The 19412-nt window shown below is 48.1% G+C and overlaps 1 protein-coding gene across 1 annotated transcript; it reads right to left on the bottom strand.

The window, feature by feature from the left end:
- Window positions 1-734: 734 nt before the first annotated feature.
- On the bottom strand, window positions 735-14229 carry NUDT19 (nudix hydrolase 19). Its single transcript, XM_004600984.2, has 3 exons — window positions 13191-14229; window positions 5767-5974; window positions 735-1903 (listed from the first exon to the last, which is right to left on the bottom strand). Exons 1-3 carry the CDS (start codon window positions 13935-13937, stop codon window positions 1698-1700), a joined length of 1161 nt encoding a protein of 386 aa, XP_004601041.2. The 5' UTR covers window positions 13938-14229; the 3' UTR covers window positions 735-1697.
- Between the last annotated feature and the right edge of the window lie 5183 nt (window positions 14230-19412).

The raw sequence follows: 19412 nt of genomic DNA, 5'->3' as shown, positions 1-19412 counted from the left end.
TGATCATCAGTGATGATGAATACTTTTTCATATGCTAATCGGTCATTTGTCTTTGAGTATTGTCTTTTCATTTCTCCTCCACATTTTTTTTGATGGGATTGCTGGCTGTTTATGTTGCTTAACTTTGTTTTACTATATCTTGGTTATTACTATGTTATATCTGATTCTGTCAGATATATGGTAGACAAATCCTTTCTCCCATTCGCTAAGGTGTCCTTTTATTTCAGCCACATATTCTTTGCGGTAAAACACTTTTAGCTTCATGCAGTCCCAGTTGCTTATTTTCACTTCCGTTTTCTTTGCCACTGGAATCTGAGATTGTCACGGGGAGTTGTTTTCTTCGACTTACTTTATAGATTGAGATCTAACAAGACCTTTCATCCGCTTTGACTGTTTGTGTATGGTGTGAGACAGGGACCCATTTTCCTTATTCTTGCAAGGCTAACCAGTTTTTCCAGAACAACGTGTCTAAGAGACTTTTGTTCCTCCACTTGATGCATCTGCACATTTGAGGGTGCATTTCCCATCTTCCAGTTCGAGTCCCTCAGTGCTGGGGAGATTAACTGCACCCCTGGCCGCTGCCCACTAGGTGGTGGTAGCGTCTCACTCTGACATCTCAGCACCAAAAAAAATGTTCCGGACACTGCTAATGTCACCTGAGGTGAAAAAGTGAGACCCACGGACCAAACACATTCTCCTACTCAGGACTGAATAAAACACAAAACGTTATCAAGACCTTTTTTTTTAGGTATTATTTTTATATTGTTTTAGGTATAGTTTTATAGGTAGGAAAACCAAAACATTTCATGAGAAAATTATATTGCACATAGTCAAAAATGTATGTATCAAAGGTCTGGAACAGAACAGTCTTAACCATTTCCCATCTTTATTAACATTATTCCTCTTAAAAGGAGGCAAAAAAACATACCCATATTAAAAAACACTGGAAATAAACACCATGGAAACACCTTGAAATGACAGAGCTCTCTATTCTCGGGATTCACCGCCACTCCAGAGTAAGAACAATTAGGACACCTGGGCCGGGCATAGACCAACAGCTGGTATTCATGCTTTGCATGTGGAAGACCTGGGCTCAACCTCCAGCCAAGCACACACAGGAATGGAACTGAGCCCCTCGGTATTGCTTAGTGGTGGCCCAAAATATAAACAAATAATACTAGTATAACTTTTGTTTTAGTTCCATTATTTCTTTAAAATATTGCCCCAGATAACTGCAGTTTGCTAGACTTAGTAAATGAATGCCACTTGATTTAAAAATGTCTCGTTTGTCATCAAGCGCAAGACAAGAAAATGATGACACGGTCCCTTGAAAGTTGTTGTAGTCTAATCAAACACACTTAACTGAACTCCAACAGAAAGTCTCGGGGATCTCCAAACACGCCAAGAAAAGTACCAATGCGCTGGATAATTAAGGACAAGGGCAGTGGAATATCCTTTTTTAAAACTTCTGAAATAATAGCAATACAAAGTAGGATCACTTGTGAACCACTGATCTCAGTTTGGCAACAAGATAATACTTTATGCTTGTGAAATACGCTATAAAGTTTGATGAAGAAAATAAGCCTGAGAACTCCGCAGAACACTTGAAACACGGAAGACTGTACTTTAACTCCTGCAGGCACAACACGCCCGCAGTTGGGAGGAGACTCAGCCAACGTGAGGCCAACGGGAAGTGCTCACAGATGGCTCTTAGTGACACCGGAGTTCTTAGGGTACAAATGCTTCGATTTGGACGGAATAGTCACATGAATATGATAAAGGTGGCGATCGCGTATCACCACACGATGAAATTTTTTGCCTTCCTTCATGAGTTCTTCGATCTTCTTCTCAGTGGACATTTGGCTGTCTATAAATTTTGAGTCTTCGATGTACAGTTCATCCCCTGGAAAACAGCATTTTAATTTTATGAAGGATTAGTTTATAAAAGATTTCAATGAAATCAGTATATAGAGATATAGAGGCAGTAATTTTTAAAAAAATCTATTTCATGCATTCAGGACTGAGATAGCTATCAAAAAATCCTAACTTTATGAGCTTATCTCAGTTTGTTTCTTGTGTTAATACCTCCCTGACATTGACCCAATCCTCAGTTAAGAATTTGGGGGGGAATGTAGCTTAGTGGTAGAGTGCTGGCCTTACATACATGAGGCAAGCATTTAGCTTAGTGGTAGAGTACGTAGCTTAGTGGTAGGGTGTTTGCCTTACATACGTGAGACAAACATGTAGCTTAATGGTAGAATATGAAGCTTAGTGGTCAAGTGTTTATCCTGAGGCCCTGAGTTTGCTTCTCAGTACCACTAAAAGAAAAGAAGAACAATTTTGGGGGGAATATATAAATAGTTATGAGTGGTTTGTTTTCATCATGAACTCTCCTGTTTTAGCTCATTACTCTATTCCAGTATTGATATTGGCCTTGGCATCCATATTTGTGGCAATTCAGTATGTACAGCTCTAATCATTTTTTTTTTTTTAGCTTTTTGGGTCACACCTGGTGATGCACAGGGGTTACTCCTGGCTCTGCACTCAGGAATTACTCCTGGCGGTGCTCAGGGGACCACATGGGATGCTGGGAATTAAACCCGAGTTGGCCGCATGCAAGGCAAACGCCCCACCTGCTGTGCTATTGCTCCAGCCCCAAGCTCTAATCATTTTAAGGTTAAAGCAGACAAACATCTGTAGGATGACATTACTTTGTCCTCTCCCCCCTTGCCATGAGTAGCTTGTCCCGGTTTTTCCCGGAGTTTAGGCTTACCCCAGTCTCACCCATCAAGGTGTTCCGGAATCTCTCCCATCCCTTTGTTTAGCTATAATCACTTCTCTATGCTCTCTTCCCCAAAATAGTTAATCCACTTTTTTTTTTCTTTTTGGGTCACACCCGGTGATGCACAGGGGTCACTCCTGGCTCATGCACTCAGGAATCACCCCTGGCGGTGTTCAGGGGACCATATGGGATGCTGGGATTCGAACCCGGGTCGGCCACATGCAAGGCAAACGCCCTACCCGCTGTGCTATCGCTCCAGCCCCAACAGTTAATCCACTTTCCCTTAATCTGACTCTGCTAATTTGTAAAGCCAGACCTTCCTAGGACACTGAATATTATAACATTGCCTTTCTTCCCTCTTTATGCCTTTTGAATAATTTACTTTAAAGCTATGTCTTTTTTGTATAGACACAAGAAGACAATATTGTGTTTTTGTAACTTGGAACTTAATTGGCTTTGAATATTATTCCCTCCCGGGCATCTGCTTTCTCCACGTAAGCCTCAGTTGCCTTCAGTTCCTAGCACCCCAAAAGCAGGGTCCCAACGAGGGACGGGACGGATCCAGGGCAAGCGATTAAGTTATGTGCTACCCTGGCATCGAGATGGGCCTGGCCAAAGTGCCTAATTCTTAACTATAAGTTAAAAGCTTGATCATAGACAAATGCTGTCATGATCCAAAAGTAATGATGAGACTAGGACCCTGCTAGGGATAGGAAAGACTGATCTGGCCTGAGCACTGTAGTCTGAGATCAAGATGGCCTCTGGAGAGCAATTCTATAAGCTTTAATGCATTTCTTATTGTGTCCATACAAAATGATTAATATTATGAATTCTTATATGTTTGCTGGCTGAGGAGAGGTGAAACACATTCATGGGACTCCGCCCTTGGGTGGATCCTCCTGCTGAAAGGGAGTCAGTCTTAGGAGAAGCATCCCCTGAGGGAAAAGAACCTCAACCCTATTGATGGTGACCACACCTATGTGTACACCCCAACCCCCTCGTGCTGGGGAGATTTAACTAAGCTGTAAGAGTGGGTTGGGGGGCAAGATCCACAGATCCAGAGAGAGATCTAGAGCAGGGAGAGAAGCAGAAAGAGAGAATGAAATAAACTGATCGAGCAACCAGTTTGGCCTTCTTCCTTCTGTCGCCTGCCCTTGACCGACAGCACACACAGCGGTTCCAGAGCACTGAACGCGGGCAGTGAGACAGAACCGCCCAGAGAGCCCGTGAGTGCACACGCCCCTTGGCGTGCTTTAGTTTTTTACAAACATCATTGACTGTCCTGCAGGTACAGTAACAGACAGTATCACCAGAGGACATAGCTTAGTGGGGGAGTGTTTGCCAGGCTCATGTGAGGACAAGGACTACTCTCTGGCACCCCTACAAAACAAACAAAGATTGTGACTATTCTGATGAAAGAGACAGGAAGCTACGTGTACGAGTCACAAGGTCCACTCTATGTGCGACAAATGCTTAATCCTGAGCTCACTCCCAAAACACTCTTCCACCTGCCGCCTCCCGAATTCAACCAAGTTAATCATTTACAATTTCTTATTATTCAAAATTAAAATGCAGGGCTGGGGAGATAGCTCAGTAGGCTGGAGTGCGTATGTTTCACATGCCGGGAGCCCCCAGACACACGGTCCCCTGCTGGGTGCAACCCCAGGAAACAAAATTAAAGGGGCCAGAGCGATAGCACAGTGGGTAGGGTGCTTGCGTTGCACGCAGCAAACCCGGGTTCTAGCCCCAACACCTCATATAGTCCCCTGGGCACTTCCAGGAGTGATCCCTGAGTGCACAGCCAGAAGTCCTGAGCATGGTTGGGTACAGCCCAAAAAACAAAACAAAAAAACAAAAACAAAATTAAAACATAGAAAAAGTGGGCCAAGGAGATGTTCAATGGGTTGGTGCTTATGCCTGGCATGTGGGAGCCCTGAGTTTGACTCTGGATACCACTGGTGTATGGTGTCACCAAAATAAATAGAAATTAGAAAGTGAGATTATATATAAGAATGTCCAAGTTTTAAAAAATGTAAATATAAGGGCTGGAGCGACAGCACAGTGGATAGGGCATTTGTTTTGCACGTGGTTGACCCGGGTTCAATTCCTCCATCCCTTTCGGAGAGCCCAGCAAGCTACCGAGGTATCCTGCCCATACGACAAAGCCTGGCAAGCTATCCGTGGCATATTCAATATGCCAAAAACAGTAACAAGTCTCACAATGGAGACGTTACTGGTGCCCACTCAAGCAACTCAATGAACAATGTGATGACAGTGCAGTGCTACATATATGTGCTTATGTGAGTATAATTTAGCCAGTACCTGTGTATATAATAAATACTACGGGTGTTTTGTTAGCATCAGAGAACTAGCATAGCGGGTAAGGCACTTACTTGCCTTGCACACGGCTGGCCCAAGTTCTATCCCTGGCATCCCATATGGTCCCCGAGCACAGCCAGGAGTGATGCCTGAGTGCGAAGCCAGGAGTAACTCTAGGTGTGTGAGCTCCGAGATGTGTGAGCATCTCTGGGTGTGGTCCAAAATTTAAAAAAAAAAAATTAAATAGTGTGGATGTTTTGGGCTGGAGTGATAGCACAGCGGGTAGGGCGTTTGCCTTGCACACAGCCGACCCAGGTTTGATTCCTCCGTCCTTCTCAAAGAGCCTGGCAAGCTACTGAGAATATCTCGCCTGCACAGCAGAGCCTGGCAAGCTGCCCGTGGTGTATTCGAAATGCCAAAAACAGTAACAATAAGTCTCACAGTGGACATGTTACTGGTGCCCGCTCGAGCAAATCGATGAACAATGGGACGACAGTGCTATACAGTCCTATGGATGTTTTGAGACCTTAACCTTAACACATCTGATACCGCCATAATGCGTAAAACACAGACTGTAACTCATGTCTGTGTTGGGCAGTGAGACCATGTAGCCCAGGATGTTAAATGTGCCTTCTAACAGAAGTATTGACGCTTTGTTGGTTTACCTGGTAAAAGCTGGAGCATTCCATCAGCAGTTGTTAACGTGATGGGCAGCCATCTCTCTACCCCTTCCAGTGCATGATCCAGACAAAATTTGTGCAAGTCAGAGAGAGAGGCGAAATTTTCAAGTCTTCTCATTTCATAGAACTGAGGGGGTGCCAACCAAATTTCTTTTGACATGAAACTTTCAATCGCCTCTGAGGGAGAGGACCACTGGAAGAAAAGGCAGGGTTTCCAAAAGATCATTCCACAGGCAATGCAAAATATGAAACCATTAGAGCAGTATCTATGACCTCAGGGAAGATGTGAAATTAACTTATGAATGTGACATGCAAAATGACCCTGAGACAACATGAAAAGATTGTTGTGAGGAAAGCTGGGAAGCTCCCCTCAGGAGGTGGATTATTGGACTCTGACCTGGAAAACTATTAAATGAAAAGAGGTTGGAGTCAGGGGAGTTGCCAGGCACTGGTGCCGAAGCTGATAAGAAGAACTATGGTGTGGAGCATTTCCAAAGACAGGAAGCATCAAATGAAAACTCAGGACGGCAGGCTGAGAATTTGGTGACCACCTATTCTTCCCACAAACAGGCTAGGTGACAAGTCAAAGAGCTCTGAAGCTCAGGATGTCAGCGCTGTGTCACATGGTACAACAGGAGTCATGTTGGGGGTAGGGGGAACTTTCCAGAAGGTCACAGGCAGCCTGGGGAATCAACCAGGGCATCAACCAGCCAGAACCTGCCTGGTATTCTTTTTTTTTTTTTTTTGCTTTTTGGGTCACACCTGGCGATGCACATATCCTGGCAGTGCTCCAGGCTTATTCCTGGCTCTGCACTCAGGAATCACTCCTGGGGGTGCTCGGGAGACCATCTGGGATGCTGGGAATCGAACCCGGGTTGGCCGCGTGCAAGGCAAACGCCCTACCCACTGTGCTATTGTTCCAGCCTCCAGAACCTGCCTGTTTAACCTCAGTCTTTGTTTCTGGGAGCGGCTCTTCTTCCACACACCTGGGTTAAGGTGGGGGAAGCTGATTTCTTGCATGTGAGGTAGCCCCAGCTGCTCTTTCTGTAGTATATTAAATATCCACTGGCATTGGAGGAAACCAATGCCCACATCCATACCCAGGGAGCTGAATTCTTTTCCAACCATGGACGACAAAGGTCGAAAATTTGCACCTTCTTACATAACACACCTCCTGGCAGACCTGCTGATTTTCTCTAGTGAAATGGGCAATTTAGTTTTAATGGATATCTCCACTAATTCTGAAGGAGAAAAGGCTGCGTTTCGGGAGAAGTGAGCTCTTTCTCAAAGGGCTGCTTCATCTCTATCCTGTGACCCGAGCTTTCTGCTTTCTCAATTCAGCTTAAGTTCAGTGGTAAGATGAAAGGATAAGAAGAAAGGCCGGAGAGATCGCACAGCAGGTAGGGCACTTGCGAGACACAGAGCCAACCCGGGTTTGATCCCCTGCACCCCCGTAAGGTTCCCCAAGCACCACCAAGAGTGATCCCTGAGTACAGAGCCAGGAGTAAGCCTGGAGCACTGCCAGGATATGGCCTAAAAAAATCAAAATAAATAAAGTTTTTGTTTTTGTTTTTAATATGAAAGGTTAAATGAGTGACACCAATCTACCTCATTCAACATGTTCAGATTAGTGTAGAGCACAGGTGAAAATAAGATGTACGACTGGTGACTTGTTAAGTATGAAAATATGGCTTAGAACACTTTGTGTAAAATATTTCCAATCCTTAGCATCTCACAGCATATCCTTACGCCTTTCACGCGGCCGACCCGTGTTCGATTCCTCTGCTCCTCTCAGAGAGCCTGGCCAGCTACCCGTGGCATATTGGATATGCCAAACACAGTAACAACAAGTCTCACAATGAGAGACGTTACCGGTGCCTGCTCAAACAAATCGATGAGCAACGGGATGACAGTGACAGTGACAGATATGGAAATGCAGGTAGATCCTCTTAAAAAAAAAATCTGACTTCAATCTCTGAAGGAGGGGCTAGAGAGAGTACAGTGCATAGGGCATTTACCTTGCACGCAGCCGACCAGAGTTTGATCCCTGGCATCATCCCCTAGGGTTCCCTAAGCCCCATCAGGAGCGTGATTCCTGAGCGCACCACTGGAAGTGATTCCTGAGAAACCCCTGAGCACCACTGGGTGCAGCCCCCAAACCAAAGCGGGGCATGGGAATAAAAACCTCTGAGGGAGGGGCTCTAGGAAGAGGAAGTAGGTGGGCTCACACAGGTCGAAGGTGGTCTCCACACCTTGGGACTCTGAACACTTTAGGCTCTGTATGTCTGCAGTGGGAGGCTGGCCCATGCACGAAAGGATTCTCAGCAGTAACCTCATTTCTACCCTCAGCTCCACCCAGAAGAACCCTAGTGACAATCATGGAGAGCGTGTGTACACATGGCCAAGTGTACCCGGACTGGAGTCAGCCAGTCACAACCAGCTGAGAACCTGTCCTTCCAGTCCTGAGATGCAGAACTACCTTCCCCCAGCACACGGAAAACAACAGAGAAGTGGGAAAAGTCTGTCAAATCATTTCCAGGTACTTAAAAAAATGTGCCCCTGGAAGTGATGAGGAAGGGAAACCAAACCAGAGCCTTCCAGCCTACAGGTAATTTACAGACTGGGGCCCAGGAAGGGCACAACACTGCAGGGTTCCCATGCAACCCGGAACCAGTGACCAGGTTGGGAAAGGTCCTGGCAGGCTAGAATCTGGCAGGCAGTAGAGCTCCAGAAATCTCAAGGTGTCCCCGAGTCTTACCCAACGTAAGAAAACAGTGATTCCTGGGGGAAAAAAAAAAACAATGACCAGAGAGCCTTAGTTAAGGATTCCCAGGGCTCACAGTGGGCCAGGAATTTTTCAAATTCCTTCCAACCATAGTGGAGAGACTTTTGATGCTTATCATTCATTAGTGGAGCAATCCTTAAAATTAATTCTACTATAAAAACCACTATAAACCTGCCCAAAGCCCACTTGAATAAATCTTAAGAAGATCCTACTAATTTGCTAGGATCATTAAATCAGGGACAGAGAGTACAGCGGGTAGGGCACCTGCTGTGCATGCCCCAGATCCGGGATTCGGGTTCCACCCCCGGCAACCCATATGGCCCCCCAGAGCCTGCCAGAAGTGATACCTGAGTGCAGAGCTAGGAGTAACCCCAGAGCACGACTGGGTGTGGCCCCAAAATAAACACACAAAAAACAAAAAGTCAAACATACAGAAAACATAAAGTCAAACAAACAATAAAATTGAATCAAGATGGCCAATCTCTGCCCAAAGGAAAAAAAAATAAAGGCTGGGAGTGTTCTACTGACTTCAGAAACAGAGCATTTACCATGTGAGGCAAATGACTGAATCACAAGACCTATGAAGCAGCAGAAAAATGTGGCTCTTGATTCTCATTAACTAAAAAGAAAAATGAGGAGCTGGAGATAGGATACAGTGAGGAAAGGTGCTGGACTTGCATGCGAACAACCTGGGTTCAATTGCCATGTAGCACCCCCCCAGGAGTGATCCCTAAGCCCTGAGTACAGTGAAGTATGGCCCCAAGCCAAATCCAAACCAAAAAACAAAACAAAACAAAAAACAGTGAACATGGGGCTGGGAACAATAGCACAGCAGGTAGGGGGCATTTGCCTTGCACTCAGCCCACCCAGGTTCGATTCCCAGCATCCCGCCAGGGCTAATTCCTGAGTTCAGAACCAGGAGGAGTGACCCCCATGTGCATTGCCGGGTGTGACCGAAAAAGCAAAACAAAACAAAAACACAAACCAGTGAACAGAAACAGCCCCAGAAACTACTGAAATGATGGAATTGATGAAGTGACATTAAAACCACTGTGGTATTATATTCTATTGGACTCAACAACACAAGCAGATCATGGTGGAAAACAACAGAATATATGGAAAGATAACTAAATGGAACTTCTGGAGAGAAGTTCCTGGGGAGTCTGGGAAAGCCCAAGGGGCTGAGCTCATGCTTTACACGCAGGAAGCCCAGGATCGATCCCTGGCACCGCATGGTTCCTTGGGAAAAGCCGGGAGCAATCCTGGAGCACCAAGGAGCCCTTGAGCATTTCCTGGTGTGGCTCCAAAGCAGAAAATTGAAGACAGAAGATTTGGGGGAAGGAGCCATAGTACAGCAGGTAGGCCTTGCCTCAGACACAGCCCCCTGTCATCCCATACGGTCCCCTGAGCCTGCCAGGAGTGATCCTGAAATCAGAGCCAGGAGTAAGCCCCGAGCACTGCCAGGTGTGGCCCCAACACAACACAACACAACACAACACAACACAAAATAAATGAAAGAAAAATACCTGAAGGGTGGAACCCTGAGCACTGCTGGGTGTAGCCCCCAAACAAATAAATAAGAAACAAAAATAAAGAAAACAGAGGCAAGAGAGATAGTGCCAGGGTGTAGGGAGCCTGCCTTGCCTGAGCCCTGCAAGGAGTGAGTAGAGCCACACTTTGATTAGAGCTGGTTGGGCCCAAAAACAAAACAAAACAAAACAAAAACAAAAATATATATATATATATATATATATAAATAAAGAGCATTTAGTTGTGAGGGCCTGTATTGGATCCCTGGAGAGAGAGAGACAGAGACAGACAGAGACAGACAGACAGACACACACACACACACACAGATACACACACCCCACATGAAACAATATATGAAAAGCACTTAGCTCTGAGTATCTGGATTTGATCCCTGGACACAGACACACAGACACATACACACACACACACACACACACACACACACACACCCCACACCACACTACACCATACCATACCACACCACCTCCTTTGAAGAAAAAATTAGAATCTATTAAAATCAAGTACATAGGAAGGGATACTGGGGGACATTGGTGGTGGAAAATGTACACTGGTGCAGGGATGGGTGTTCCATCATTGTATGACTGAAACTCAATCATGAAAACTTTGTAACTGTATCTCACAGTGGTTCAATTAAAAAAAAAGTACATAAAAGAAAAAAGATTGGAAAGAAAAATCATGACCCATGGGACATTATCAAAGAGGTGGGCATAGATGTTACCAAGAGTCTCAGAAAAAAAAGGTGAATAATATTCAAAGAAATGAAGAAGAAAAAAAATTCCCATGTGGACCTAAGAAATAGCTCAAAAGGGTGAGCACATACTTTGCATACAGGAGGCCAGGGTTCAATTCCTTACACCACTTCCTGAGCACTGTCAGGTGTAGCTCCCAGCTCCAAACCAAAACAAAACAGAAGATCATATACCACACATCATAATCAAACTTCCAGACAACAATGATTAAGAGTAAATATGTGGGGCTGGATCGATAGCACAGTGGGTAGGGTGTTTGCCTTGCACTCGGCTAACCTGGGTTCGATTCCCAGCATCCCATATAGTCCCCCGAGCACCGCCAGGAGTGATTCCTGAGTGCAGAGCCAGAAGTAACCCCTGAGCATTGTCGGGTGTGACCCAAAAAGAAAAAAAAAAAGAGTAAATATGTAGTCACATACCAAAAAAAAAAAAAAAAAAGAAGAACAAGATTACTGAGTTAAAAGTTGATTCCTAATGGAAAATTATACATACCAGAAAATAACAAAGCCATATCTCTATTGACCAAAAAAGGAAGTTGACTTAGAATTCTATACCCAGCCAAACAAGTTTTTTGAAAAAAATGAAAGCTATTGTCCTGGCAATTACAACTAATTCCAGGAGAGTAAGTTCTTTAGCCAAAGATATAAACGTAGATTAACCCTACATAAATGAAGACTGCTAAGGAGATTCTATATATGTATACAGACATAAAAGACATTTCCCCCCATTTTTATAATCTTCAAAAATGTTGGAACACAACTAATCAGTCTGCTGTGTGGTTTATAATAGAAGTAAAAGTCAAATGTATGAAAACATTAACATAAAGTGGAGGGATGAAAAAATGTTGCAGACTCATGCAACCACAGAGACATGGTTGGTAAGGCAGTCGACAAAGAAGATGAGTCCTAAAAATACTCAAAAAATCCAAAAATGAATTCGGAAAAGAAGAAAATGCTAAGAACTGACAGGTCAGATTTGAAAAAGAGAAAAAAACAGCGAGGTGGTAGATTCAAACCTCACCTTATCGGTAATACTATTAAATATAAATGATGTAAATACTGTAAAAGGCAGAAATGGTCACACTGCCTACCATGCTGCTGTTTCTACAAAAAGCGTACTTTAAATAAAACACGGACAAGTTAAATACTGTATTGGCCAATCAAAACGAGTGACCATAAAAGGGGGCAGGGAGAAAACTTGGCTTTCAGAATAAGCGCTATTGTCAGGGATACAGAAGACGCCGTAACTGTCCCACAGGGTTCCCTTGTTCGGTTCTAGATGTGCATGCAACAGCATAGAAAAGGGCTTCAAAATCAATGAAGTAGTAAAATGTGACGGAACTCGCAAGAGACCCGCTGGCACTCTCAGCATCTCTGCCCAATATCCAGTGGACCTAGTCAACGATCTGGAAGACCTGAAAGCTGCGATCCGCGCATTGAACACTACGTCAAACCCTACAAGAGAGCGAACACCCTAGTCTGCTGGCTCAGGTACAAAGGAGATTCTGCATGTCGGGCTCATCCATCCATTCGCAGAAACTTGCGGCGGTGACGCGAGTGGACAGCGGCTCGGGCGCTTGCCTGGCACGCATTCGCCCAGAGGGTTCGATCCCTAACGCTGCACAGGCTCCCCGCGCGCAGAGCAGTGCGTAAAGCTGAAAGCTTCGGGGCTTTGGCCCAAAACCAAAAAGAAAGAAACTTCCTAGAAAGGAGGTCGCGGGGCTGTCGGAGATGCCAGGAGAAGAGGCATCATCGGCTGGGCATCGGCTCGCTGGGCAGAGCCCGGGAGACGGTAAAGCCCAGGAGCGCAGAGCGTACTTCCCCAGGGGCCGCTGCTGAGCCACCTGGGTCCATGCTCACTTTGGTTATTGTACGGGCCCTGAGGAGCTGCTGATGGATGCAGGGCCACCTGAGTTCGTGCCCACTTGGGTTATTGTAGGACCATTGAGAGGCTGCTGCTGGATGCAGGGCTACCTGGGTCCACGCCCACTTAGGTTATTGTAGGACCCCGAGAGGGTGATGCTGAGTTGCAGGGGCCACCTGGGTCCATGCCCACTTTGGTTACTGTAGGGGTCCTGAAGAGCTGCTGCTGGATGCAGGGCCACCTGGGTCCATGCCCACTTGGGTTATTGTAGGACCACCGAGGAGCTGGCGCTGGGCTGTGGAGGCCACCTGGGTCCACATCCACTTGGATATGGTAGGACCCCCGAGGCTGCTCTTACTCCCTAGGTGTTTGGGGGCGAAGTGGGGGGGGGGCTCGCTCTCCAGGGGTTCCTGCCGGGGGTGGGGCCCAGCTCCTGGCGCACTCCTGGACGACGCCCTTACCTGGCAGCTCACCACCTCGGTGGAGTCGGGGTGCACGGGCGGCGGCTCGAGCAGGCAGCACAGGTAGAAGGCGGTGTCGAAGCGGCGGCCGCCGACGCGCACGAAGGGCGTGAGCCAGCCGCTCCAGTCGTGCAGCGCCCAGATGTCGGGCGTGCAGTCCAGGTGCGCGCACAGGCGCAGGAAGTGGCGCGGGTCGCGGCGCACGCGGGCGCGCCACTCCTCCAGGCCGGGCGGCGGCGCGCGGTAGCGGGCGGGCCGGGGCGCGGCGGCCGGGGCCCCGCGGGGCCGCAGCAGCAGCACGCCCGCCTCCTCGAAGGTCTCGCGGATGGCGCAGATGCGGAAGGCCACGTCATCGGGCAGCGTGGCCGCGTCCCCGGCGCCCGGCGGGCCGGCCGGCTCGCTCGGCGGCAGCGCCGGGAAGGCGGCGCGCGGCGGCGGCGGCGGCGGGGGGCCCAGGCCGAAGCGCGGCGGCCCGTGGTGCGGCGCGAAGAGGTGCAGCCAGTCGGCCGAGCGGTCGGCGGCGTCCAGCACGCCCCCGGGGAAGACGTGCGCACCGGGCAGGAAGCCCTGGCTCTGCGCGCGCTGCAGCAGCAGCAGGCGGAAGCCCTCGGCGGGCGGCGGCGGCGTCGTCGTCGCGGCGGTCGCGGGGGTCGCGGCGGTCGCGCCGGCTCGCGGCCAGCCGGCGGCCAGCAGCACGGTGGCCGCCCGCCGCCAGCTGCTGGGGCTGGGCCGCAGGGGGCCGCTCATGGCGCGCCGCTCAGGCTCCGGCTCCGGCTCCAGGCGCTGCGGGAGCGCCAGGCGCAGAGCGCACGGTCCCGGAGGTCACCCCGGCCCGGGCGACAGTGGCCTTTGTGTCGCGCTGGACCCAGGTTCGCCGGCTGCCCGGGACGCAGCGGACTTGAGGGGCCTCGGCCGGAGCCTGCCGGTGGGAGGGGCATGGCGAGCCGTGCCGCCTTCCCTGCCCCGTCATTCGAGCGGGACAAGAGACAAGGGCTGTGCCTGCCAGGGCAAGCGGCTGCTTTCACAATGGTCAGCACGGAACAGGACCTCTGAGAAGGCCCAACGTGAATTGCCTTGGCCAAAAAAAAAAAAAAGAAAACAAAGAGAGACGTTTATCCTACCGTTAGAAGTTCCTGAAACCTTAGAACTTCCTGCGACTGCTCATGGACAGGCCAGATGTCAAACGATCAGTTTCTTGGGGCACAGCCTAAAGGTGAAGAGTTCTTGAATCCCTGCCACCACTTAGGTTTATGTTCTCAGGGCATCTGGGACCACCTTTAAGATGTTTAATCCTGGCCTTGGGAGGGAAATTTGCACACACACACAATTTGCACACACGCACACACACACCCACCCAATCCCACCACCTCCAGATTTACCGTTTCCATCACTCAGATACTTTAATCTTTTCATTTTTATTTATTTATTTGCTTTTTGGCCCACACCCAGCAATGCTCAGGGCTTACTCCTGGCTCTGCACTCAGGAATTACTCCTGGCGGTGCTCAGGGGACCATATAGGATGCTGGTGATTGAACCGGGGTCAGCTGTGTGCAAGGCAAATGCCCTACCCTCTGCACTAGTGCTCCAGCCCCAGACACTTCAGTCTTTTATATTTCTTGTTTCCGAGATGGAACCTGGGGCCTCTAACCATTTTTGTTACTAGCTCTTAGAGCTTGTTTAAATGAATCTCTTTACTCACCAGTCACCAATACCTCCCATAGGTGTTCTAGCAGATGACACATTTCTCATGTGGGAGGTGGAGGTAGGTATAGACTGTTCTCTTGGAGTCTTATTTACAAACTTAGCTTAAATGCGATGGGGGTGGGGGGGCAATGTTTGAAGTCACAGATGGTATCACCCATGTTTAGGTAGATTTTTGTTAGCACCATTTCCTAAAGGTGCAAATTTTGATGTACGGACTACACAGCAAAAAAAAAAAAAAAGCAAAGCTTTAAGAAAAAAAAAGAAGGACTCAGGAGGTCAAGAGAGGACATGGGTGCCAACTGAAAGTGTCTGCCAACTTTCGTCTGTCTGAGTACACAGTTCAGTTGAGCACCTCTCCCTGAACTGTGCCCCTCCTGAGTGGAGTTCTGCTTTGAGACTGGGCATTACTGGATCTTGGAGAGCTGAGGGCAGCACCCCAGAGTCTGTATTTTTAGCAGTCTCCTTCCCAGGTGATTGCAGGCTGTGAAGTGTGGTGACATCATCCTAATGATAAAGCTCAACCCCGACAGCAGAACCCACTCATGGTTGGGGCTGGACCATAAATAACCAGGTAATTCTGGAAAGAATGAAGGCCTCTCCTAGGAGAGTGGTTCTGGAAAGGGAGCAGGGAGAAAGTACAATTTAGAGTATTTAGGATGTAGACTCAAGGGAGGTAACTCAGGGGTGGGGCAGACGCCTTACATTCTTTGGTCTTGGAATTCAACCTGCATAGTTCCCTCAGCACCTCCAGGGGTGACCCTGGGCTCCAGGCCCCTGCTTGGGAGGCATTTATATATAAAAAAATATATGTATTATATTTATATATATATAATACATATATAATTTACATATATTTTTTTCTTTTTGGGTCACACCTGGCGATGCACAGGGGTTACTCCTGGCTCTGCACTCAGGAATTCCCCCTGGCGGTGCTCAGGGGACCATATAGGATGCTGGGAATTGAACCCAGGTTGGCCGCATGCAAGGCAAACGCCCTACCCGCTGTGCTATTGCTCCAGCCCCAAGGGAGGCACATATTTTTAAAAGGAGAGCGAAGGTAAACCCAGGGAAGTGACAGCCTTATTGGGGGTAAGAATTGCATCTGGTTGGTCTGGGGAGGTAGGACAGTGGGTAGGGTGCTTGGTTGGCATGCAGACAATCTGGGTTTAATCCACGACAACACATAATGTTATGGTACCCTGAGCACTGCCAGGCATGCTCCTAGAGTGCTGAGTTAGGAGTTATCCCTGAATACCACTGTTGTGCCCCCACTTCCTGTCCCCCCTTAAAAAAAAAAAAGAAAAAGACGACATGAGACTAGTGAAGGCCAGAGAGATATTACAGGGGTGAAGGGCCTTCCCTTGCATGCAGCTGGCCCTGAGGAACCCAGGAAGCCGATCTTTCCCTCAGCAGCTCCACCTCCTGGAGAACAAGTGGGGCTGCTTCTTCCCTGGGTTGGTTTTGTTTTGTTTTATTAACTTTTTTTTTTTATTGAATCACTGTGAGATAGACCTTTACAAAGCTGTTCATGATTGGATTTCAGTTGTACAGTGTTCCAACACCCATCCCTGCACCAGTGCACATTTCTCAGCACTAGGGTCCCCAGGTTCCCTCCCATCACTCCTCCCCACTCTCTCTCTCTCTTTCTCTCTCTCTCTCTCTCTTTTTCTCTCCCTCTCTCTCTCTCTCCTTTTGTAGGTATAAATGTTTATATCCACGTCAACTATTTTCACCCCAAACCTGGTCCCTACTGAGTGAGATAGCAAAATCCTGGAGGACATGGCCCCGTGATGCCCTTTGCTTGGCTCTTGGCCTGTGGCAGGGCCACAGCTGCACGCTGCCCTGTGGTCTTCTTACAGTGGTAGTGTGTTTGTGGATGGATTCAATCCACGGAGCACATCCTATTAATCTCTGCTATCTGAACGGTGGCCCAGAACCAGAGCAGAAGTAAAGGACAGTCCCTAAGTAGCCAAGGAGTTGAAATATCATATTCAAATGAAATGCCCTGCTCTAGGAGAGTTGAAAGATAAATATATTATCTGTCTATTGCTGTCAACAAATTCTTGGGGTCAGAGCGATGGAATATTGGCTAGGGCATTTGTCTTGCACGTGGCCAACTTGGGTTTGATCCCTGGCATCCCCTACCGTCCCCTGGGCACTTCCAGGAGTAATTTGTGAGTCCAGAACCAAGAGTATTCCTGGGTGTGACCCAAAACCAAACAAATTTAAACCACACACACAAATTCTTATAAAATTGGTGTCTTAAAAACAAACAGGGGATCGGGGGCTGGAGTGATAGCACAGCAGGTAGGGCGTTTGCCTTGCACGCGGCCGACCCGGGTTCGATTCCCAGAATTCCATATGGTCCCCCAAGCACCACCTTGGGGGTAATTCCTGAGTGCAGAGACAGGAGTAACCCCTGAGCATCGCCGGGTGTGACCCCAAAAGCCCCCCTCAAAAATAAAAACAGGGAACAAAAAGATAGTAGAGCGAGTAAGGCATTTGCCTTTGCATACGGTTGATCTGAGTTTGATCCCCAGCACCCCATGTAATCCTTTGAGCCCACCAGGAGTGAGTCCATCAGGAGTGAGTCCTGAGCATCTTTGGATGTGGCCCAAACCAAACAACAATGAACAGGGGTAGAGATATAGTACAGGGTTATTTGCCTTGCCTGTGACCTCACTTAGATCCCTGGCAATGCATATAGTGCCCCAAGTGCCTGAGCACAGAGCTGAGACTACCCCCAACTCATCTCTCTCCACCATCCCATGGTGCCCAGAAATGCCCTCCAGAGCAGAATCTGACAATACGCTATCTGGAATGGAAGCCGACTTAGCTGACTTCAAGGCACGTGCCTGCTGTGCTATCTGTACTATCTCTCTCGCCTCCTCTCCAGCTCTCTGCACCAAAGAAATTTCCTTATTTGATTTATTGGAACATTCATAACCCTGAAAGAAACAAAAAACTTTCCAAACATGGGTTGCTTCTTAAAATAGCTTCAAGGAGGATTTTATTTCAGTCTCTAGCTCAATGAGGCCAAATTCATTTCTCTTATCCATTATTTATCAGGTTTTTCAGTTGGGGGAAAAAATGAGAAGAGGATGTGGTCAGCATGGGGAGGCAACCAGCTAGGAGCCTTTTTTCAGCCTACCAAGGCTGAAAGCAAGTTTTTTCAGAAACCAAGGCACGTCTCTGGAGTTCAGCCTATAGGGGGTAGAGTGAGAGTTCAGTGGTCAGGGCTGCATTCAAACCCAAGTTCAAACCCTGGTACTGCGTATTGAAGCCAGGGGCCTCCCCTTCCCCAGTATCATTGGGTGTTACTCTGGAGGCCACTGAATTTCCCTTTTATTTGCTTTTTTTTTTTTTTGCTTTTCGGGTCACACCCGGCACAGGGGTTACTCCAGGCTCATGCACTCAGGAATTACTCCTGGCAGTGCTCAGTGGACCATATGGGATGCTGGGAATCGAATCCGGTCGGCCGAGTGCAGGGCAAATGCCCTACCCGCTGAGCTATCACTCCAGCCGCCTCCCCCCCCCCCCCGCCGAACTGCACTGAATTTCTCAGTCCAAGTGTTGAACTGTCCAATCACCAGGCCAAGTATCACCAGGAGTGGCCTTTGGGTCCTGGTTCCCTCAGTACTACTTAAGAGGACTGCCCCCTACTCCGCCTTTGAAAACCCCTCAAAACCAAATTTTACCTCCCAAATGACCAGCCATATGTTTGTGTGCTAAGAATTACCACATTAAAAATAGTCCTGGGAAATGCAAAACTCTGAGAATGAAAATCAGATCCGTGTTTGCCTGCAGCCGGGATGGAGCCAAGCACCGCCTGAGATTGTGCGGGATCAGAATGACAAGGATATCCCATGGCTTGATTGTAGCGACAGTTGCACAACTGAATATACGAGTGGCTGCTTACCTGGGGGGAGGCGGTGAATTGAATCTCACTGTCTGGAATGACCACAGATGTTTTGCAGTGGCTGATCCAGCAGTGCTCCCGGGGTCTGCCTGCAGGGTTTCAGACAGTGTTCCCGGGGTCAGCCTGCTGGCTGTCTTGCAGTGTCCTCCAGGCTGGCCTCAGGGTCTTAGGTATTACTCCCCAGGTTGGCCCATGGGCTCTCAGGCCAGTGCTCTGCAGGCCGGCCCGTGGGCTTGAGGGCCATACTCTGCAGGATTGAATTCAGGGCCTTATACATACAAGGCATGCATCCCACAGCTTGAATTATCTCGACCTTTCCCTCAGTAAATTTGGCTTTTAGAAATGTGTAGATTCCAGGGTCAAAGCAATATACGGCGGGTAGGGCATTTGCCTAGCACACGGCCGAGCTGCGTTCGATTCCCAGCAGCCCATATGGTCTTCCAAGTACCGCCAGGAGTAAATAAGTGCATAAGCCAGGACTAACCCCTGTGCATCGCTGGGTGTGACCCAAAAAGGAAAAAGAAAAAAGAAAAAAAATGTGTAGATTCCAGCCTCTTCACAAACCCAAGTTTCCATCGGTAACCTTATTTTTCATTAG

Source organism: Sorex araneus, chromosome 8, assembly GCF_027595985.1.
Source record: "Sorex araneus isolate mSorAra2 chromosome 8, mSorAra2.pri, whole genome shotgun sequence".
Taxonomy (NCBI): Eukaryota; Metazoa; Chordata; class Mammalia; order Eulipotyphla; family Soricidae; genus Sorex; species Sorex araneus.
Note: the sequence above shows the minus strand (reverse complement) of the source record. Positions and strands in the feature narration are given on the sequence as shown.